We start from the raw sequence: 24,000 nt of genomic DNA, 5'->3' as shown, positions 1-24,000 counted from the left end.
ATGTGTGCGTGATAGTCAGGTTGTATGTCATGAGTCGGTAAGTAAATGGATTAAACATTTAGAAGATGGAATTTGGGATAAACTAAGAATTGTAAATTATTTAAAGTGCTTTTAAGGATTTTTTTTATTAGATATATCGCGTGACAAATTTAAGAACAACAATATCCATACTAAGCGCTCAAATACATTAATCTCATATATATATATATATATATATATATATATATATATATATATATATATATATATATATATATATATATATTTACATATATAATGCATATATATATATATATATATATATATATATATATATATATATATATATATATATATATATATATATATATTTATACCGTATGTATATGTATACAGTATATATATGTATATATATATATATATATATATATATATATATATATATATATATATATATATATATATATATATATGTGTGTGTGTGTGTGTGTGTGTGTGTGTGTGTGTGTGTGTGTGTGTGTATGATGAATATGGAAATAACTCGAGTTATTTAGAGAAAAATTTTATAATTATAACTCATGTTTATATATATATATATATATATATATATATATATATATATATATATACATATATATATATATATATATATATATATATATATATATATATATATATATATATATATATATATACACACACATTTATTTGTGTGTCGTTGTGTGTTTGGATATATATATATATATATATATATATATATATATATATATATATATATATATATATATATACATTTATTTGTGTGTGGTTGTGTGTTTGGATATATATATATATATATATATATATATATATATATATATATATATATATATATATATGTGTGTGTGTGTGTGTGTATGTATATATATACATTTATATACATATATATATATATTTATATATATACATATACATATGTGTATATATATATATATATATATATATATATATATATATACAGTATATATACATATATGTATATATATATTTATATATAAAGACATACATATGTATATATATATATATATATATATATATATATATATATATATATATATATATATTTATACATGCATATATATATATATATAATAAGAGAGAGAGAGAGAGAGAGAGAGAGAGAGAGAGAGAGAGGAGAGAGAGAGAGAGAGAGAGAGAGAGAGAGAGATTTGAAGAGTCGTCTCTCATTTACAGTATTTTAACCATCCATTTTTCTTAGAGATTTGTGAGCACGAAAATAGAAAGAATAAGGAATTGGAACCTCGATGACTCGACAACCATCAAGTATTTGTCAAAAGAAATGAACTACATAAAAGAGGCCCTCTCCATTCTCAATTTCGAACAGCTTGAGGAAATCCTCATAGAATTTACTTCTGAGTCTGGTGACTCTGGTCCTCCATCCGTCGTCCCAATAAGGAAAATGTAAGTAGGCGTAAATCATATCCTATAACTGCAAAGCTTGATTACATTCTTCATTTATCACGACCTTTGATGAATTTAATATGATGAAAAGAAGGATATCAATAATGCAAATGTCAATTGCATAACGCATAATGTTATATTTATTTTATAACAAAAGCTCCCTACATTTCTGAATAATGCCACAAAGAGCCATGAATAAAGATATGTTCTACAGGAATATGTGTCACAGGAACATAGAAATAAATATTCAGACAGAGTACATGTACGTCCTGTAGTATATTTATAAACTTTTCGAGTTTGCTTAATCTACTGGTCAAGATACTTGTTTCACTAAAATTCAATGTCTAATTCTTTTAGGTGGTTAAGATTTATTTTATGATCTTGCATCCTTCTAATCAAAATTTTATCTTACCTTTAATCATATAGTAAATATATATCACACAAGGAAAAATTAGAAAAACCTTTAATAACTTCAGATTACTTAATCCCAGTTATACCAGGTAGAATAAGAAAACCCCTGAATGTGATGCTACAAAAGAAGGATGAAAATATATCTCAAATACGATCTGATTTTAGCCCTCCTGGATTATAACTATTACATTCGATTTTACCTCATTTCGTGTTTCCGTCAACTTGGCATCTGCTTGCATGCTGAATAATGATATCCACGATGTGATGTTTCTTTCAATGTTTTAGTTTAATGGTCATAACATTATTATAATGAATACCGTCTGCTATGTCCATCATTTGTCCTTGGAGGTACTAGTATGGATAATATTTTTATTTCAGAGTTAGATATTTAAGGTAGCATGAGATGTAATTCTAATTTTTAGTGATGTATTTCAAATTGGAGTTATTTCAAAATATTGATGAGTAATTTTTATTTTAGAATACCTCGCAGCATATTCGTGTTTAAGAACATAAGTAAATAACAAATCAAATGAAATGTCCTTTATTGTAGGTTGAGAAGGCTGTTATTTAACAAACTTGTTAGGTTATTGTGAAGTGGAGCGAATGGGATCAAAATGAAAAGTATTGAATCATTATGTATCGTGTGCCATTAGATCACATGAAATGTCCTCCATTGTAAGTTGGGAAGGCAGCTATTTGACAAACTTGTTAACTTACTGTGAAGTGGTGCGAATGAGGCCAAAATGGAAATGTTTAAATCCTTATATATCGTGTACCATGAGATCACATGAAATGTCCTCCATTGAAGGTTGGGAAGACTGTAATTTAGTAAACTTGTTAACTTATCTTGAAATGGTGCGAATGAGGCCAAAATGGAAATGTTTAAATCCTTATATATCTTGTACCATGAGATCACATGAAATGTCCTCCATTGTAGGTTGGGAAGACTGTAATTTAGAAAATTTGTTAACTTATCTTGAAATGGTGCGAATGAGGTCAAAATGGAAATGCTTCAGTCCTTACATATCATGTACCATGAGATCACATGAAATGTCCTCCATTGTAGGTTGGGAAGGCTGTTATTTAGCAAACTTGTTAACTTATCTTGAAATGGTGTGAATGAGGTCAAAATGGAAATGCTTAAATCCTTACATATCATGTACCATGAGATCACATGAAATGTCCTCCATTGTAAGTTGGGAAGACTGTAATTTAGAAAACTTGTTAACTTATCTTGAAATGGTGCAAATGAGGTCAAAATGGAAATGCTTAAATCCTTACATATCATGTACCATGAGATCACATGCAATGTCCTCCATTGTAGGTTGGGAAGGCTGTTATTTAGCAAACTTGTTAACTTATCTTGAAATGGTGCGAATGAGGTCAAAATGGAAATGCTTAAATCCTTACATATCATGTACCATGAGATCACATGAAATGTCTTCCATTGTAAGTTGGGAAGACTGTAATTTAGAAAACTTGTTAACTTATCTTGAAATGGTGCGAATGAGGTCAAAATGGAAATGCTTAAATCCTTACATATCATGTACCATGAGATCACATGAAATGTCCTCCATTGTAGGTTGGGAAGGCTGTTATTTAGCAAACTTGTTAACTTGGTGTGAAGTGGTGCGAATGAGGTCAACATGGAAATACTTAAATCCTTATGTATCGTGTAACACGAGATTGTTGATATATGATTAAAATTTATAAGGCTGTGTTATAATAGCAAACACTTAGTTATGATGAACACTGTCAGTGCTGATCAAATTAAGGTGATATTGACATTTTTTACTTGACCCTACTTAAGTAGATCGGTGAAGAGTCCATAAATTTGGTTTTATCCTTTAACCCTACTTTACCTATTTTGGAAAAAAAAATAAAATTTATTTAAACGTATCAAATTTCCATGGCATTATTTCAGAGATATTCTCGAAGATCTGCTGCTCGAAACAGGAACAGAAGCATCGATTACGTACTTTGTAAACAAAATTCTTCAAGGTAGAGCTGACCGCTGGAATGGAAATAATATTCGCAAGTTTTTTGTTACTCTACCTGCTACCATAAAAAGTCCAGCCACTCTTCCCCTACTCATGGTAAGATTGAAAATTTTGACTCCTTTTTACATTTTGAAATATGATATTACATTTTAGATGATAATATTAAATAGTATCTATACCTCAAAACACTGGGCCAAGCGTCCATATGACATTGCTGACCCTTATCCCAGATATTACCAAAAATTAGAACACAGCAACCTCAACTACTACTACTACTACTACTACTACTACTACTACTACTACTACTACTACTACTACTACTACTACTACTACTACTACTACTACTACTATTATTATTATTATTATTATTATTATTATTACCCTAGTTAGAAAAGCTTGATGCTATTGTTCTTCTGTATGGTGTTCAGCTGCTGATTCTCATCTTAATTTGTTGGACAGAAACTTACGGTCTATTAAATTTCTTATTCCTGATCTAGATATTAATTTTTGGCACCATCGATCAATTAGTTCATTATACATGTTGCATAAGATTTTTCATAACTCTGACCATCCTTTACATTCAGATCTCCCTGGACAATTCTATACTGTTCGTAATACTAGGCAGGCAGTTAATTCTAATAGTCAGGCCTTCTCCATCATGAGGCATAATACTACACAGTATTCTAGAAGTTTTATTCCAGCTGTTACCAAGTTGTGGAATGATCTTCCTAATCGGGTAGTTGAATCAGTAGATCTTCAAAAGTTTAAATTTTGAGCAAATGTTTTTATGCTGACATGAGTTTTTTTATAGTTTATATATGACATATCTGTTTTTGACGTTTTTAATAGTTTATATAGGACATATCTATTTTGACGCTGTTACTGTTTTTAGAATGATATATTGTAAATTTATTCTCATCATTTATGTATTTCCATATTTCCTTTCCTCACTGGGCTATTTTTCCTTATTGTAGCCATTGGGCTTATAGCATCTTGCTTTTCCAACTAGGGTTGTAGCTTGGCTATTAATAATAATGTTAATAATAATAAGCTATTTCTCACGATTTGTGCATGATGATAACCACGATATATTTCACAGGAAAACGTCATGCACTTGACATGGGATGCCCCAAGAACGTCAATGAAGCCTCTGGCCCTTATTGCATTCTCTTTAGCAGCCAAGAAGCTTTGCTTTAGTTCAGACAGATCTACCAGCTGGGATGGCAATTGTGAGCAAGAACTCGTCTGTGATCCAACCCCAATCATTGAAGAATATATCCCATATCTCCAGCGGGAACTCGATGTAATGAATTATTTTCCTTTCATTGTTGTATCTATTTTTATTTTTCATTTATACAAAATATTTATTAATATATATATGTGTATATATATATATATATATATATATATATATATATATATATATATATATATATATATATATGTGTGTATATATATATATATATATATATATATATATATTATATATATGTATATATGTATATATATATATATATATATATATATATATATATATATATATATATATATATATATACAAGTATATATATATATATATATATATATATATATATATATATATATATGTATATTTATATGTATGTGTATATATATATTATATATATGTATGTGTGTATATATATATATATATATATATATATATATATATATATATATATACATATATATATATATATATATATATATATATATATATATATATATATATATATATATATATACTGTATAATGTATGCAGTATTTGATCTATCACAAATGCATATGACTGATATCTAAAACAAACTCCTTTGCCTTCCCAGAACGAGACATCCCATCACTGGCAAAGATTCGTTCGCCTCTACGCTCTGAGTGTACTTGGAACGCCCCACACCATCAACGTCTTGAAGCCATACATTTTAGGAAACAAAGTAGAATACACTTTCTTTAGAAAAGCGGCCATCTGGAGTTTAAGTAAGGCCAATATGCCGAAAACAGCCCTGGGACAGGTAAAGCTATTCACTTCTTCCATGGTGTTTAGAATGGTTGAATAATTATAGTTTTGCAATTGATTTAATGTTGGTCTATGTCTTATCTGCCATATGAACTTAATTCGAAAATATTCAAACTTGATAAACCTGTAATCTAAAAGATTTGAATTATATTTATTATATTCTTGGATATTCAAATTTATAGTGAATGTATTTTGACACTATACAATATTATACGATCACAAACCCTGAGGTGGTACTTGCAGCCATGAAGATTTTAAGTCGATTCACTTTATTTCCAAAACCTAATGATATGCGAACACAGATCATGGGTCTATTGATGCCAATTTTCTAGATACAAATCATTCTTCAAGCCTTTGAATACTTTGCGAACACAGATCATGGGTTTATTGATGCCAATTTTCGAGACACAAATCATCCTTCAAGCCTTTGAATACTTTGCGAACACAGATCATGGGTTTATTGATGCCAATTTTCTAGACACAAATCATCCTTCAAGCCTTTGAATACTTTGCGAACACAGATCATGGGTTTATTGATGCCAATTTTCTAGACACAAATCATCCTTCAAGCCTTTGAATACTTTGCGAACACAGATCATGGGTTTATTGATGCCAATTTTCTAGACACAAATCATCCTTCAAGCCTTTGAATACTTTGCGAACACAGATCATGGGTTTATTGATGCCAATTTTCTAGACACAAATCATCCTTCAAGCCTTTGAATACTTTGCGAACACAGATCATGGGTTTATTGATGCCAATTTTCTAGACACAAATCATCCTTCAAGCCTTTGAATACTTTGCGAACACAGATCATTGGTTTATTGATGCCAATTTTCTAGATACAAATAATTCTTCAAGCCTTTGAATACTTTGCGAATACAGATCATGGGTTTATTGATGCCAATTTTCGAGAATGTTGCGGAGCACCACGAAGTGAGGAGTGTGGCCTTCTTAGTGATGGCCACTTGGGAAACGAACGTCTCCTGGTGGAGCCGAATGGCCTTGGCCACTTGGCGGGATCCTTCAGAGAAAGTTGGGAACTTCATATCCTCCACCATCAAGACTGCAGCGCAAATGAAGGATGGGGGAAAGTTGTAAGTATAAGTTGCAGATAATTTTATCATAGTAACAATAGGAACATTAAAGGAATTATATTAATTCGCTTGTTTTGTTTATTCATAGTATTGCTACAATGTAATATTTAAAAGGACCATTGTGGTTGTAAAAATATCTTTAAATCTAAGTAAAACTAAATTTTGCTAATATTAAACTCCGAGAAAAAAATAGAGAAATAGGGAGTGGTTAGAATTCATGAAAATTAAAAAAAAAAAACTTTCTGAGAACAAATATAGTTCGTGTATATATATATATATATATATATATATATATATATATATATATATATATATATATATATATATATATATATATATATATATATATACATATATATAAATATATATTGAGAGAGAGAGAGAGAGAGAGAGAGAGAGAGAGAGAGAGAGAGAGAGAGAGAGAGAGAGAGAGAGAGAGAAAGGTGTATATGTATACACGTATATATTGTGATCTTGTTTTATTTGGAAATAATTATGATTATGACATTAACATCCTGAACTAATTCCTTCGTTCCTTTATCAAGGCAACAAGTAGCATCTCGGGTCGAACATCTCATCAAACCAGCATCTCTGACTTCTCTCAGTCTGTCTCTCAATCATTATCTTCTAGACTTCCAATACTCAAACCAGGTAAGTTTCTCAAGCTTAGTAAATCATTTATTTGAATAATTCATTGCAATTATAGGGTAACTCTTTGTATTTAATAAGATACAATGAACTACTTCTTAATTATAAAGATATGAAGAATTTCCTTTCATTGTTATACTTTCAACATGCTATACCAAAATTAATATTTTACTGCAGGTTAGGTATCAGCAGATTATGATACTATTTTGCAATATTATCACGTGTTTAGTGCCTTCAATTAGTTATATTCCACCCCATATTAAGTCAATATAGTTTCTATTCCATAGGAGATGAATTTTCACTATTGTGTGTATTGCATTATCGAACAATTTTTATTTTGTTTTTGCAATTTGTATTTTTTTCTATTGCTTTCCCCTGTTTTAACCAATATTCCCCTTTGATTGTTTCTTTGGTGTCCAAGTTTGTGGAATTCTAACCACTCCCTATTTCTCTATTTTTTTCTCAGAGTTTAGTATTAGCAAATATTTACCTTTTTGTGTTTTTATTTATTTTTATTTTTTTTTTTTTTCTAGTTTGGTCAAATGTTCACCTTCGGATGGCTAGCGAGTTCCGATTTTGTGATTCCTAGTGACATCTATTTCAGCATCAACCAGCAAATGTTTCTTGGAATTGCCAACTCTATCCAGGTGAGATGAGTGTAAAGTTTTATTTCAGCGAATAAGTACGTTATTATCCCTAATACAAATAGTATGTGTTCGTTTAAAAGCAAAATGAACGATGGTTATAAGCGTCTATAGTGTTATTTATTTGAGGATAAAAGGGTTTTGTGTATTTTTCTTTTCGATAATTAAAATGACTTGAAATGGCTATATAACTCAACTATGATATTGGTGATAATGTTCAGCTATTAATGCTTCAATTATCATAAATTTCAAGGAAATATTACGTTTACATTTTACGATTATCTGTCTTTCTTAATAAGTAATCTACGTATGCTAGTAAGTTTTCACAATCATCTTAATGCATGCTTCATCAAGATTTGAAGTCTTGCATTGATACGGGTATGTTTGTTACAGACTCTGACTCTCTCAACATGTACACAATTCTTACACTTTGGTCCACTGTGACTAGGAATATTTTTTTCGACTACTGCCTTTCCCATTAGTCACCTGGAGATAGAACACGAAGTCTCCTGTGTGTTTCAGATATAAATGTCGATTATGTATTCGTTAGATATCTTTCCTGTACTTTACTTATACTAATTTTTTAGTGTTTTATGTGTATATTGTAATTATTATATTCTGTTCTAAACAGGATTCTCAGCTTTTGTTAAATAAACGGGGTAAATTTGATCGTTATACCACAGCAATTCAATGAAATCGACATTATCTGCATTAGATGGTTCTTAATTTCATCTATCTTAAAGTTAAACCATCAGTCTGATATAATCAACTGAACGATCACCAGAAGCTGGATTAAGTCCTAATTATGCCTAAATATCTACATTAGATTTTCCACGTTTTATTATACTTCTGTTTTTGTTTTCTTGGTTTCAAGATTAATATCCGTTTCTTTCTACACCGGGATAATAGTCTTTATTCTGCCTGTATTCAACTCTAGCCCAGTTTCTTATTCGACTTTGATACTCAAATACTACTTTTCATTCCAAGTCTTTCTTTATCAGCATGACACCTGAATTTGTTCCATGCCTTATAAACTCTAATTTCCTGTCTATTACTTTTACTCAAGGGTAACTTGAAACTAACTGAGCAGGAGTACTACCTATTCCACGCTTTGACGTCATACTTTGTGGATAATCAAGACCTTATAGATCGGACAGCCTTCGACGTTGTCTTTGGAATGTATAATGAAATGAAGGTAAGAGATGTGGACATTGCAAAAATAATATAAATTATTCTCTCTCTCTCTCTCTCTCTCTCTCTCTCTCTCTCTCTCTCTCTCTCTCTCTCTCTCTCTCTCTCTCTCTCTCTCTCTCTCTCTCTCATAAATTGATAGAGAAATGCATTTGCAGAGTTCTTATTTTGTCATATATCACTTTCAGTTGATAAACACGATTAATATTTCTAGAGATATGTGATTAAAAATATTCTTTTTTACCTTACCAAAGACCACTTATGAAAGATACGAATAACTTTTGTGCATATATCAAACTTAATTTTTCTTTTCATGTCGATTTCAATACAATTTTAGAATTGTACAACTTATAGGAATATAAGTTTCAACGTCAAACAAAGAAATATAACAAAACAATGAATTCTATAGGAATTTAGAAAAAAAAAAATATTATGCAAATTTAGTAGTTTCAAGCGATTCATTCAGATATATTTTATGGAGAAGCAAAGGTAGTTACTACCCTAAATTATTTGTTTAACCCACTCAATTTATTCCTTTCGGAATTTTGACTTAGGACCAGGATCCTTGCATATTTTTATTACAAAATAAATATTTTTTCGTCAAGAACAAAGTTTCTTTACTCTTGCTTTGTAATTTTTTTGAAGGAAAACCTCGATCTACAAATCCCAACGAAGGAGGCAGTCAGAGACATCATGCTGGCGACCTCTAGTCTTCCTTGGTTTCTGTTTGTGGAGGAAGGTAAGGTTATGAGTGTATTATTATTATTATTATTATTATTATTATTATTATTATTATTATTATTATTTTATTATTATCATTATTATTATCATTATTTTTATTATTATTATCGTTATCTTTATTATTATTATTATTATTATTATTATTATTATTATTATTATTATTATTGTTGTTATTATCATCTTTATTATTATTATTTTATCATTAGTATTATTATTATTATTATTATTATTATTATTATTATTATTATTATTATTATTAACTAAGCTACAACCCTTAGTTGGAAGAGCAGGATGTTATAAGCCCAATGGTTCCAACAGGGGAAATAGCCTAGCGAGGAAAGGAATTATGGAAACAAATAGAATAGGGAGCCTGAATGTACCCGCATGCAAGAGAACCTAATTCAAAACAGTAGAAAACGCATTGCCTTCAAATTATATATTTCCTTTGATAAACTCGATATGTTTATATTCACAGTAGACCTTATTTTTTTTTTTGTAATTGTATGTTTATTATTATTATTATTATTATTATTATTATTATTATTATTATTATTATTATTACAAACTAGGCTACAATCCTAGTTGGAAAAGCAATGTGCTATAAGTCCAAGGCCTCCAACAGGGAAAAATAGCCCGGTGAGGAAAGGAAACAAATAAATGAATAAAGTATTTGGATGATGTTGTAACTATTACTCTAAATTTTTGTCTCTTACCATATTTTATTATGTGGGGAATTTTTTTTTATACTATAATCATTTCTTTATTATTTTTAGAGGAGACTTACCAATATGGATAGTATATTGTTTGAAAGAATATAATAATGATAATAATAATAATAATAATAATAATAATAATAATAATAATAATAATAATAATAATAAGAAGAAGAAGAAGAAGAAATTACAATCACTTTGATTCATGCGCAGCACCTCAAAACCCCGCATATATTTGACCTACTGATTCCTTATCTGATACACAAATACTTAGTTCGATAACGAGTCTTCTAGTTACACTTAGAAATATAACTTGAAAATGCAAAGTATTTTAGCTTCCTAATTTATGAATAAGTCATTGATTTATATTTTTGTAGCCTAAGAGAAAACTAATGGTATATATGTACATATATAAAAATATTTCAAATAAGTATGTTTATGTATTTATATATACTCTACTAGTCAGGGCTACCCATATTAGGTTAGTTTAAGGTTACTGATTAGACTAAAATCTCCCACCATCACCAATCCTCAGTGACCAGCGTGGTGATAAAAATGACCAAACCCCAGAGATGAATAAGGACATGTCTGAGGCTATCGTCCTGCAGTGGACTAGAAACGCTGCATTTGTTGTTTCATTGTGTGTGTGTGTATATATATATATATATATATATATATATATATATATATATATATATATATATATATATATATGTGTGTGTGTGTGTGTGTGTGTGTGTGTGTGTGTGTGTGTGTGTGTGGGTATACTGAATACAAAATTTAGAATCAACCACTGGGTCGCTTTTGACACCTAACGCAATCATATTTCTTTCAGTAAACACAGAAAGGGACCCTTTGTACTCCTCCTTATTCGAAGTTGTTGAACCTTTCCGATTCCGTCTGCTATTTAAGCCACAGTTCAACGTAATCACCGAGTCCGCTCTGGCGCTGCCGACCGATCTCGGGATTCCGTTTATTACTCAGGTAAAAATGTCTTTACCTTATTCTGAAGACAATGAGTTAAGAGAAGAGTTAGTAAATTCTTTTAAATGTGTGGTTTATTTTAATGTGTCATCAGTAGTGACGTTATTATTAAGAACAGCTCTCTCTCTCTCTCTCTCTCTCTCTCTCTCTCTCTCTCTCTCTCTCTCTCTCTCTCTCTCTCTCTGACCGTTTTCTATACATTGTTACCTTCGATGAGCCCATAAATGAATTCAGTGTGTTTGAAGTCGAAGCTATCATTAGAAAACTCAAGAGATGTAAAGTCCCTGGATACAATAAAATAACTGATGAGATGATATCGGCCGAAAATGAAGTGACTCCTAGAATAATTACGAGATTATTTTGTAGAATGTGGTGTGAAGAGTCGAAATCTGATGAATGGGAGTTAAGAGTGTTAGTGAAAATAATTACAGAGGCATCACACTTACGTCAGTTATCCTGAAAACATACAGTATAGTAAGCTTATTTTAAAGAGACGAGAGAGAAAGATTGATGAAAAGCTGCTAGATGAACAAGCAGGATTTAGAAAAGGTAGAAGTTGTGCTGACCAGAGGCATGTTGTACAACAATGCGTAGAATATAGAAATCCACTTTTGTTGGCATTTTTGGACTATGAAAAAGACTTTGATTGTGTGCACCGGCCAATTTTGTGGGCACTCCTGCGCTATTATGGAGTTCCTCTTAAATATGTAAATTTGATTAAGTCTGTTCATGAGCATAACAAGTGCATAGTTAATGTTAGTGGAGTTCTATCAAATTAATTTCCATTAAACAGTGGAGTAATCCAAGGTGATGTATTGTCACCCATATTGTTTATCCTCCTCATGGATTATGTAATGCATAAAACAGTTGGGGATGGTGGAGAAGGATTGGACTGGATTGGTAATAGGAAATTAGCTGACCTAGAGTACGCTGATGACGCTGTCCTTATTAGCAGAATTTGCAATGCCTGCTTACCAGAAGGCATGAAATATCACATGAGGTTGGACTCAAGATAAATTGAAGAAAGATAGAAAGGATGAGTACGGAATATGCAATGGAAGATGAAATATCATTGGAAGGAGAAACGATTAAGAAGGTAGAATCATGTGAATATTTTGGAACTATGATCTCTAACAGGGTCTTTAGAATTTGAGTTTAATGAAAGATTGAAGAAAAAAGCAAACCAGACAATGGCTAGGTTAAGTAATATTTGGAAATCAAATCACTGAAATTACATACAAAAATCAGCTTAGTGAGATCGGTTTCATTGTATGGACATAAATCAGGGTATGCTAATGAAACAATATCCAACAGATTTTGTAGATTTGAAAACAGAACCCTTAGAAGAATATTGGGAGTTATGGCAGGACCGGTTTAGAAAGTAAACTATAAGAGAGATTACTCGATTGCCATATGTGGATTAGATCATGTTGAGGGGTAGATGGAGATGGTTTGAGCATGCTCTTTGCACTCCCCAAGAAAGATTAGTTCACAAAACTTTTAACATTGCTCCACAAGGCGCTAGAAGAGTTTGAAGACCCAGGCCTACAATGCTGAGGACTATGAAGCGTGAAGTAAGAGATGATGAATGGAGAAGTATTGATTTAAAAACTCAATATAGAGACGACTAGCGAATTCTAACCGAGGTCCTTAGCGTCAATGGTCGTAGGACGAGATGATGATGTTGTTACCAGTGTCTTTAAAGGCCACGTGCACATCCTGGGAGTTGGCCTTTTTCCTTTTGTCTCCTGTTTAGTAGAAATAAACCAAAGGTCCCACAGATCTTCTCACAACGCCTGCTGGACCCACACAGTCCAGTAGGCCTACCAATTAAGTAAACCCTTTTTTTTGCGCAACTTTGGTCGTGTTTATTGCACTGGTGGTTTAATCTGTTCTGAGGCTCTTACTTAAAATACAAGAGATATGAGGTACTGAGGTGTGTTAGACTTATATGTATATCATTGACGTAAATCCTTGATAAAAAAATTATTTTTGTTATTTCAATTTCATATTCATTTATCCAGTAGCTTAGGAGAAAATATTTAGCATTAGTCGCTTCCAAGTTCATTCTTTGCCTACTGAATCAGGAATCAGATTACAGTGCGTAAAAAAAAAAAAAAAAAAAAAAAAAAAAATAATAATAATGCAGATAATATTCAAATTTGTATGACTGTTTCTCGAACCTCTACATACTTGGTCATCAACAAGATATCGGAATAGCCTTGACCTCTTGATGGGGTATTTGCTTCTGTCATGCTGTATCGCATATACTTTCCGTTACCTATTTTCCTAACAGTCTTCACTCTCTCTTGTCTATATATATATATATATATATATATATATATATATATATATATATATATATATATATATATATATATATATATATATACATGCATATATATATACATATATATATATATATATATATATATATACATGCATATATATATATATATATACATATATATATATATATATATATATATATATATATATATATATATATATATATATATATATATATATATATATATATGTGTGTGTGTGTGTGTGTGTGTGTGTGTGTGTGTGTGTTTGTGACAGTGTATGCAACATTAGGAAGGAAAAGGGTTGATATTTTGCAGGGTAATTGAAAGATGTAGAACTAGGTAAGGGCAGTGCTTGTAGTATCAGGAACATATCAGGGACTGTTGAGAGTAGAGAAAATATGAATGCAGCAGAATTTTTTTTTCTATTAAAATCAGCTAACGTACCGGAATGCAAAAATATATAACAGAAACCTTTATTTCTATCTTTTAAAGAAAACTTGCCTTGTTGATATACTACACAGAAGGTGGTTGATAAAAGGTAACACAGAAAAAGATGACATTGTAGGTAGCTACAAAGTTTTTAGAGTAAATTAGAATTGTGTAAGTCAAAATATTTGATTTCTAAAGAGAAATGTTCATAACTTCCCTCGGGAAAGAGAAATTTGTGTTGATAAAGAAAAAGCTAGTTTCTGGATACGATAGTGAGAAGAGGAGTGGTCGAAAGTATCTGATGATGGAGACATTTATTGAGATGGATATAAAGGTAAGTGTGATAATAAGGAATGATGAACTCTAAGTCAGGTTTAGCTATAAAGAGATAGGAGAAGGTGAAGAATGGAAGATTTTAAGAATCAATAAATGGAAGTGTTTGTGAATATAGGAGAACATGTAAAGGAAATAACATAAATAATAACACATACTGTATATACTTGGTATGTATGCATATATGGATAGATGTGTCTGCATGTACAGTATGTATGGTATGCACCAAGCCTAGTGTTTCGGGTTCTTCACTGTGATTAAGGAATTAGCTTCAAACGTGTGTTTTTTGTGTGTGCTATATATTTCATGATCATTGAATGTCGATTTTCATTACCTTTACTCATATGATGATGTACACTCATAATTAATCTTCGTCATTTATGTAAAACACCATATAAGATCTGACTATGAAGTACCAAAGAAAACAATTTTTATCAAATCAATCATCTTTTTGAACTTTGTGACGTTTAATATTCAATTCTCCCTACAATTGAATATAAACATCATGGATTTGCTTTTACATTTATTTAGTCGAGTGACTTTATTTACTCGGGTGCTGAAATACGCAAGAAAGTTGGAATTTCCCTAATGCTGTTTTTATATCAACTCGAATCTTGACTTAACTATAGAATTGTGCTAAATTTTCAGGGCTATGTTCATTATTTTGCAGAATACCTGCAATTACGTAATCGTTCAGTCAGCCACTTAAAACTAGACAAACATCACCTAATATGTTTGCCTTGATTTTTGTGTTTCAGCATTCAATCCAAAGTGCCATCTGGATGAAGAATGAATTCGTGCCTGGGGGAATCTCTTTGTTTAGCCACAACTTTGTTCTAGAGTGAGTATTCTTTATGTCATCTTAGAACTAATTATAAAGATTATAACTAATTTCGTGAGAGTTCAAGTAATTTTTCCTTTCCTTTCCACTAATGAAAACACAATGGGATTTAATTGATTAGAAGAAAACTGTCACTGTAGGTCTAATGATGTTAGTCCTGGTTAGATAGTGGTTGCAGTACCAATAGTAACCAAGATTTTAATTGCAGCATCAATTACGATATTCTTCATAACACTATATTACTAAAATTAAAAAAAAATCTATCACATATGGTCCTTTGTGGACAATACAGTTTTTGATGTTGATATAAAATTCAAATCATGCTTGTTCATTGAGGTTCAATACTGACTACTGTACTTGTTGAAATACCTAAAAGATACCTAAAAACGTGTCACATTACCATCGCTTTTCATACATTATTATTATTATTATTATTATTATTATTATTATTATTATTATTATTAGCTAAGCTACAAACCTAGTTGGAAAACCAGGATCATATAATTCCAAGGGCTCCAACAGAGAAAAATAGCCCGTGGAGGAAACGAAGGAAGGAAAAAGATAATGTGCCTGATTGTACCCCCAAGCCATATAGTACAGAGGCTATGGCACATGAGCATGATTCATATTTATTGGTCAATGTATTCATGTGTATCGAACTCTTCTATTTTCCACGTAAGAGATTATTGTTCTTTCCTGTTAGTTATTTACTCTGGTAAAATCTAAGTAACATGAACACAAAATAACAAGAATAGAAAGCTTCTAAAAAGAAGTCATTCAAGAGTCCTTATCACAAGACAGTTGTCTTCTATTGTACGACTTCTTTTTTATTTTATTTTACCTGAACGGGAAAAACAAGCAAATGATTGTCTTTATTTTCAATTAAAAATTACTTCAAACTCGTCGTTATTTTTCGGTTACTGACACTTAAAGTCAGAAAAAAAAATGTTTTGTGTCATCTGAGTTAATAGTTATTTCATTTTATGCATCGTCACTTCGTTAAGAGTAAAGTAAACAAGGAATCATTGAATCAATCATTTAATATAATTTCATTTTCTTGATTCATATGAAGTAAAGTTATTCTCTTTGTAGTTGAAAAAAATGACATGTAAACAATTACCCCAATATTCAGTCATTCCTCAGTTTATTTTAACCATTATTAAAAGGAGGAGATTGAGTTTAGCTCGATTCTTACAGACCTGCCCATTCATCGATATTTATTTCATTTGTTACTTCTAACATCATCATTCATCATAAAGTTTATCGGAAGGTAATAGAGCTCTCATTTGTATTCACCAGCTTGAGTTTGAGTCAAACAGTCGAGACGAAGACGCTCGTCCCATGGTCGAAGAAGTTCGCTGTCGGAACGAAATCTGAAAATGTAGCATCCGCGCACTTGCCCTTCCAGATGTATTACTACGCAGAACTCAGGCGAAAGAAGAACCTCCAGTTCAAATTTTCATCTTCGTCAGATGCCAAAGTACGTAAAGAGAGGTTACTGGTGTCTATTCTTCAGGAATGTTTTGAAATCATCGTTGTTGTTGTTGATGTTTTTTTTTTTTTTTTTTTTTTTTTTTTTTTTTTTTTTTTTTTTTTTTTTTTTTTTTTGAATACAGATAAAGCCTACCAAGTGACTTCTTTTAATAATAATACCAGGCTTCTATTTTCATAATACTTGTTGAGAGTGGTGAAAGTATTATCGAGTCATGCCAGGTTCAATCTTATTTTGATACTGACATCATTCGATCTTTAGTATTAATGTGCATGCGATTAACTTACCCATTCAAAGAGTTTCTGTTTAATTACTAATATTCTGAAACTTAGATCACAGTGATGCAAGGTAACAACCATCAGTCTACGGTTCAATATGGATCGTTCCCAACTGCCATTCACTATGAAGAAGAAGAGACTATCAACCTCAGCAAATATGACCAATGCCAACACAGGGTAAGTAAGAGAAGTCTTTAGTTTATACTGGGAAACAATAAGTAATCATTTGGAAATCAATGAATTAAGTGGACCCAAGCAAATGCTCAATTCCTGAAATAATGTTAACTTATTTTAAGTCAGCCCAAAAATGTACTCAACATTGTATGAAATGGTTGAAATGTTATCTTATTTCTTTTCTCTTTCCAGTATAAGTCACAAATACTTCCATCGTGGTTGGGTACACAATTAGAGGCTGAATGGAATGGTGATGTTGAGTTTCCATTCAGTCAACGAGCTCTCTTCAGGTGCGTCCACTTTCTTTCATATTTCATGAACTTTTATGAGTTATTTTATGTGTGCCCCATAACCGTTTTGTATATTAGTAATAGAAGCTTTCAAAAGAACTGAAGCCTTGTAAATATAATTACACAAAATGTGACTATTCTTAGGCGTGGAATGAAAGTGTGAAATATGGGTGAAATGTAAATGTAACAAATGCTTAATTAATTAGGAGGAAATACATATGAATATGATTAGTTCCTAGTAACTAGCGAGTCACAGCGTGTATATAGATGGTACCTCCGTCACAATTAAATTTTTTATTTGGATGTCGTAAACTTATGCTACATCTTTTTACCTTTGAAAATTAGGGAAATATGTTAGTAAGTGTGCTTGCTCCGTATGCTCTTGTTGTTTACTACTGATTTATTCTTCCGTGGTCTTTGAATGAAAAGCACGCTCATCCCTCCCCATCCCATACAATCCAGTTAACTAGCTCCGTCCAGTCACAATCGCATTTTGATCAGCAAAATACACAACCAGCTTTAACATCAAGGGGCAATTAGGATTTATAGGTATGGTGATACATGTTTGACTCAGTTTGCATTTTAATATATTTTTTCATCAATATCACGTAAGAGGCTTTCATTGTGTACCCTACCCAATCACATATTTGACGAAATAATGTGAATTACGGAATTAATTACCAATTGGGGCCTTTTGGACTTTATTCAGCCAAAAAACTACATCAGGCTGTTGTACCCAAAGTCAAAATATTTGTCACCAGAATGATTGCATGTAATTGGCAGTGATATTAGTCTTCTTATATCCTAAGAGAATATTTATCAAAGATACCCCCTTGTTTACCAACTTCCAAGATTAAATCAGAGCAGCCATTTTCGCCATTTTGTCTGTTTGGTAATCATGTTACTCTCTACACTTGCTACATTATGTCTTTTTCTATTTTTCAGTTCTGGTGGATTCAACTTGTTCTATCCCTCTATGGATTCATTTGAGTATCGTGTTGTACATGATCCTCAGGCTTCAACAACTAAGTCCGCATCATTTGTATTCAGCTATGGTCAGTATTGATCAGTTTTCATTTCAAAATTTTCTACACTTCATATTTCAAATAATTAATCGTTTAACCATTTGAGATATTTTACAAAGACACTATTGTAACTGTCTATTATTTATGAGTAGTTTTTTATTAAGGGGTATGTAAATTCTAAGCCTTAAATAAAACATAAATTGAATTTTAACCATATACTTTAGGCTGCAGACCATAAATCTATCTATCTATATATATATATATATATATATATATATATATATATATATATATATATATATATATATATATATATTATATATATATATATATATATATATATATATATATATATATATATATATATGTGTGTGTGTGTGTGTGTGTGTGTGTGTGTGTGTGTGTGTGTGTGTGTGTGTGGAGAGAGAGAGAGAGAGAGAGAGAGAGAGAGAGAGAGAGAGAGAGAGAGAGAGAGAGAGAGAGAGAGAGATGATCCTAATGTTTGGTGTATGATATTAAGGTCAAGACCATGTGATCGTTCCACTGAACAAGGCCCTGTTCTACGTCATAAAGACAGCTCAGCAACAAAACTCATCTAAATTTCTTAACCTTTCCCATAGGGTCATTGGAAAAGATCCAAGTTCAGGAAAGGGGTGACCTTACATCAGGCCAATCGTCTCAAGGGGCTGACGATTATGACTTTTCTCAAATGTCTCAGTTTTCCTCTGGAATTGACAATGTAGAGTTCTCTCAGTCTTCTTCCTCCGACCTCAAGGTAGGGTTCTTTGTGTGAATATTTTTATATAATTGCCATTGCACTAATTTATTTTTACAGTTCTCTGTCATTCGTTTTCTATGCAGAATCTGATGCAGATTTGTCACTGTACTGAAGAATTTCATATCCCAAAATCTTTCTATTTTCTGAAACCTAGTCAAACTATCAGTTGGATTTATGAAAATTAGTTAGAGCTAAACCTTATCACAACACTTATTTCATACAATTATTTACCCTTTCATTCATACAAGTAGCAGGATATATTTTACATCTTCACTGAAATGTAACTCACTAAACGGAAAAATTAGCATTCATTTAAAGATAAAAGCCTAGCATACAGCCTTCAAGCCTTATCATATTGTTTGGAGCTATTTCATTTATAACAAATAGCCAGAGAATATCTTACCGTTTTTTTTTATTGTTATCAAAGAAATAAATCTATATGACCCAAAACATCATAACACCACAATGCCTTCCAATTTTCTCTTTGAAGGACTTTGGTGCTGAAGAGGAAAGTCGTAGCAGCCAAAGAATAGCACGATATCAAGAGAAGATTCTTGGAGGTAAGAAACAAGGCTATAAATCTCTCATGATGACTTGTAAAATCCTCATCAACTGGTATTAAAGCTATATTGTTTCCCTGCTTATTCTCACTTAGCTGAATTGATACTACGTTTTTCAGTTTTGCTTTCATGGTTTTGATTCGCTACTTATTTATTTATGATTAACTTGTACATTTATTTATGTAGATTAATATGATTTTTTTATTCCTCCTCATACTTGCGACTAACAATAGCTACGATGAAATATAGATTATAGCCCCTGTAAACAGAAAACAGTCGTTTATCAAGTTGAAAATATTTACATACAGAAATGTACTGTTAGTCGATATATGAACATTGAAGGTAGTGTATGGAGTAGATAGTGACTTTAGTATTCATTTTATTTAGAACCGATATATCTCACTTGCACCTTGTCGAGTATCTTACAGTGAATACATCAGTATTGCTTGATTTATGTATTGTAGGAAATGGTATCTTAAACTTAGCAAGGGCCGTATTATTTGACAAAAATATCATAGCCAATGGACCACCATCATATCCTAGGAGAGAAGATTTTCTTCTTGGTTTAGAAAATAGATCTCATGATGGAAGAATACATTATGCAATAGTTAAATTTTACTAAGCAAACATATTTTAAGAAGTTAAATCATCATTCGATTATCGTCAACTAGGAAGTTTGATGTGTGCTTTATCATCACGGTTTAATGCAGATATTTCAAAGATTCCTGTCATTCTGCGATAATCATTCGTTTCTCCATTCAGTTGCCAAATCCTCCAGCTGCTCAGGAGATAACTCAGTGGGGTAATACTTAATTTGTTAATTGTGCAAATATAAACTAACTTTGGAACTTAATTTTTCAACTGCAGTATCAGGAGGCTACGTTAAGACCTTGAGCCTCGACATCGACTTGGAAGGAACCGAAAACAGGAAGTATGCAGCTCTTCTTTCTTGGGCGACAAGCAAGTCTTCCTCTCAAGTCGACAATAAGTTCCAATTCGCCTGGATCAAGGACGTTCCTGAAGGATCTCTAGGGGAAACTGAAACGGTAGTCTATTATACTTATTCTTCATCTTGTAAAGTATTGATCGTTACAGAGTTACTTTTAGAGACATTAGGTAAATTTTTATTTGCATGTCATGCAGTATACCACAGTCAGTCCTATTGCTGGTATCATAAATACATTTCCTGTTAACGTTAGTATTAACCATATCAGTCATTGCTAGATGTTATGGGTTATATTAATAAAAAAAATGTTATTGCTGTTGTAATTAATAATGGGGCTGTTTTTGAAAAAAAAAAAAAAAGAATGATTTTATTTCTCGATGATAAACGTTATTCTATTCCAATTTAATGATTGCCGTTGATGTCATTGCTAATGATAGTGCTGGTGATGGCTGTTGCTAATCATTTGTCTCCTTTTCGTGTTAAATATGATATTTCTACTACTATCATTAGCTTTATAGTTATTATTATTACTATTCCACAGACATGTTTGAACATCCAGATGGTCAAGCCTCGCTTCCTTCCATTTGCATCAGCCGACGATGTATTAGGAGCAGATTTCGCTTCCTCCCTAAAAATCACTCTTGATGGAGGGCTTCAGTGCGATGTGCCGGCAGGTTTGGAAATTGAGGTAAGTTCTTTTTCATTAATTAAGAGTTCTACCCTGAGATCATGTTACAGACTAGAATTATGCTATACTTCAAATTATACAATTGTATTTCAAATACATAAATGCATTAAAACGAATCATCTATTTTTTTTAACCAAGGTTTTAAGGCAACAATATACAAACTATGTACTGATAGATAGCTATATATATATATATATATATATATATATATATATATATATATATATATATATATATATATATATCTATATATATTATATATTTGTATATATACATCTCTATGTCCGAGAAACAGATAAAAAGAGAAAAATGGCAATTTGTTGATTTCAACAGATTATATCAAATCAATTTTCTCGGTTTTGTTTCTGGTCATTCAACCAACACCAACACTGTCTTACTCAGGGCACGCTCGATGTGAGCCCACAGCAACTGAATCTGGCCAGAAAACTGCTAGCTGATGACTGTGGTCCATGGTCAACCCATCTACCTATTGACGTCATAACATCGCCTCTCTACGATAACATACATATCAAAGCTCATTGGAAGGAGGTAAGACAAAAGTTTCCGTTTACGTAAGTTGCTTCACACAAGAGGATTTTGTTCGCGAGGGAAAATTTTCGCTCGTTAGAAGGCGTGTCTTCACACGAGCGGATTATTATTATTATTATTATTATTATTATTATTATTATTACTGTCTAAGCTACTGCCCTAGTTTGAAAAGTATGATGCTACAAGCCCAAGGGCTCCAACAGAAAAAAATAGGAAAGGAAATAAGGAAATAAATAAACTACAAGGAAAGTAATGATATTCAAAATAAAACATTTTAAGATCATTAGCAATATCAAATCAGGTCTATCATATATAAATTATAAAAACTTCATAAAAACAAGAGGAAGAGAAACAAGACAGAACAGCATGCCCGAGTGTACCCTCAAGCAAGAGAACTCTAACCCAAGACAGTGAAAGACCATGGTACAGGGGCTATGCCACTGCCCAAGACTAGAGAACAATGGTTTGATTTTGGAGTGTCCTTCTCCTAGAAGAGCTGCTTACCATAGCTAAAGCGTCTCTTCTACCCTTACCTAGAGGAAAGTAGCCACTGAAAAGTTACATTACAGTAGTTAACCCTTTGAGTAAAGAGAAATTGTTTGGTAATGTCTGTTATCAGGTGTATGAGGACAGAGGAATGTGAAAAGAATAGGCCAATCTATTCGGTATATGTATAGGCAAAGAAAAAATTAGCCGTAACTGGAGAAAGGGATCCAATGTAGTAGTCTGGCCAGTCATAGGATCCAATAACTCTCTAGCGGTAGTATTTCAACGGGTGGCTGGTGCCCTGGCAAAACTACTACCTCTACTACCTACCACGACCTTGTAGTTTCTAAAAGACGTTATACTGGAACCGTACGGGTTAGCAGTGCACGCGGCTAAAAAATCACTGCCGAGCGGAAATTCTTCCGCGCGGGTGGTGTGTGAAGGCTTCATTAATCTTGATATCTATTCCGCTCGAACAAAACCGCTCGTTATCAAACCGCTATTGTGAAGCGAGCCTAAGTAAGGCAGTTGTCAGAGAGAGAGAGAGAGATGTTAAATCGAAACTGTACATGATTGTGACATATCTTATGTTTCTTGATCCGAAAAACATTTCTCTTGTTTACAGCACGCGTCGACGAAGCTAACTGTCGATATTAATAAATGATCTCTGCATTGTTTTTGTGAACACCAACTGTATTGCTTCTTCCAGAGCTTTTTCATTTGCTCCTTTCGTCCCCTCACGCCCCCTTTCATATCTCGTTAACTTTACCTTGCTTTGTTTTCTACAGGATTTTAACCAATAAATAGTTTAAGAAAAGTTTTTGAGGTTCTACTTAAGCCATTTTGTAATAATTTGATAATAAATCGCAATGAGTATTCATATTTTTACCTTGTTTAGCGTAACAATTATAGTTTGT

At 31.7% G+C, this 24,000-nt stretch overlaps 1 protein-coding gene across 1 annotated transcript in view; it reads left to right on the top strand.

Moving 5' to 3' along the window:
- The window catches only part of LOC137629569 (hemolymph clottable protein-like), a 46,222-nt gene that overhangs the window by 12,844 nt on the left and 9,378 nt on the right, over window positions 1-24,000 (top strand). The window contains exons 11-30 of the mRNA XM_068361006.1: window positions 1,238-1,440; window positions 3,776-3,947; window positions 4,951-5,154; window positions 5,693-5,878; window positions 6,770-6,981; window positions 7,527-7,632; window positions 8,163-8,276; window positions 9,340-9,468; window positions 10,110-10,203; window positions 11,754-11,902; window positions 15,735-15,817; window positions 17,117-17,297; window positions 17,642-17,764; window positions 17,954-18,051; window positions 18,997-19,106; window positions 19,697-19,851; window positions 20,345-20,414; window positions 21,282-21,460; window positions 21,902-22,048; window positions 22,451-22,597. Coding sequence (XP_068217107.1) covers window positions 1,238-1,440; window positions 3,776-3,947; window positions 4,951-5,154; window positions 5,693-5,878; window positions 6,770-6,981; window positions 7,527-7,632; window positions 8,163-8,276; window positions 9,340-9,468; window positions 10,110-10,203; window positions 11,754-11,902; window positions 15,735-15,817; window positions 17,117-17,297; window positions 17,642-17,764; window positions 17,954-18,051; window positions 18,997-19,106; window positions 19,697-19,851; window positions 20,345-20,414; window positions 21,282-21,460; window positions 21,902-22,048; window positions 22,451-22,597 — 2,862 coding nt within the window. The remainder of the gene's footprint in view (window positions 1-1,237; window positions 1,441-3,775; window positions 3,948-4,950; window positions 5,155-5,692; window positions 5,879-6,769; window positions 6,982-7,526; window positions 7,633-8,162; window positions 8,277-9,339; window positions 9,469-10,109; window positions 10,204-11,753; window positions 11,903-15,734; window positions 15,818-17,116; window positions 17,298-17,641; window positions 17,765-17,953; window positions 18,052-18,996; window positions 19,107-19,696; window positions 19,852-20,344; window positions 20,415-21,281; window positions 21,461-21,901; window positions 22,049-22,450; window positions 22,598-24,000) is intronic.

This window comes from Palaemon carinicauda, chromosome 37 (genome assembly GCF_036898095.1).
Source record: "Palaemon carinicauda isolate YSFRI2023 chromosome 37, ASM3689809v2, whole genome shotgun sequence".
NCBI lineage: Eukaryota > Metazoa > Arthropoda > Malacostraca > Decapoda > Palaemonidae > Palaemon > Palaemon carinicauda.
The sequence above is the reverse complement of the archived record's forward strand: the minus strand, read 5'-3'. Positions and strand labels throughout refer to the sequence as shown.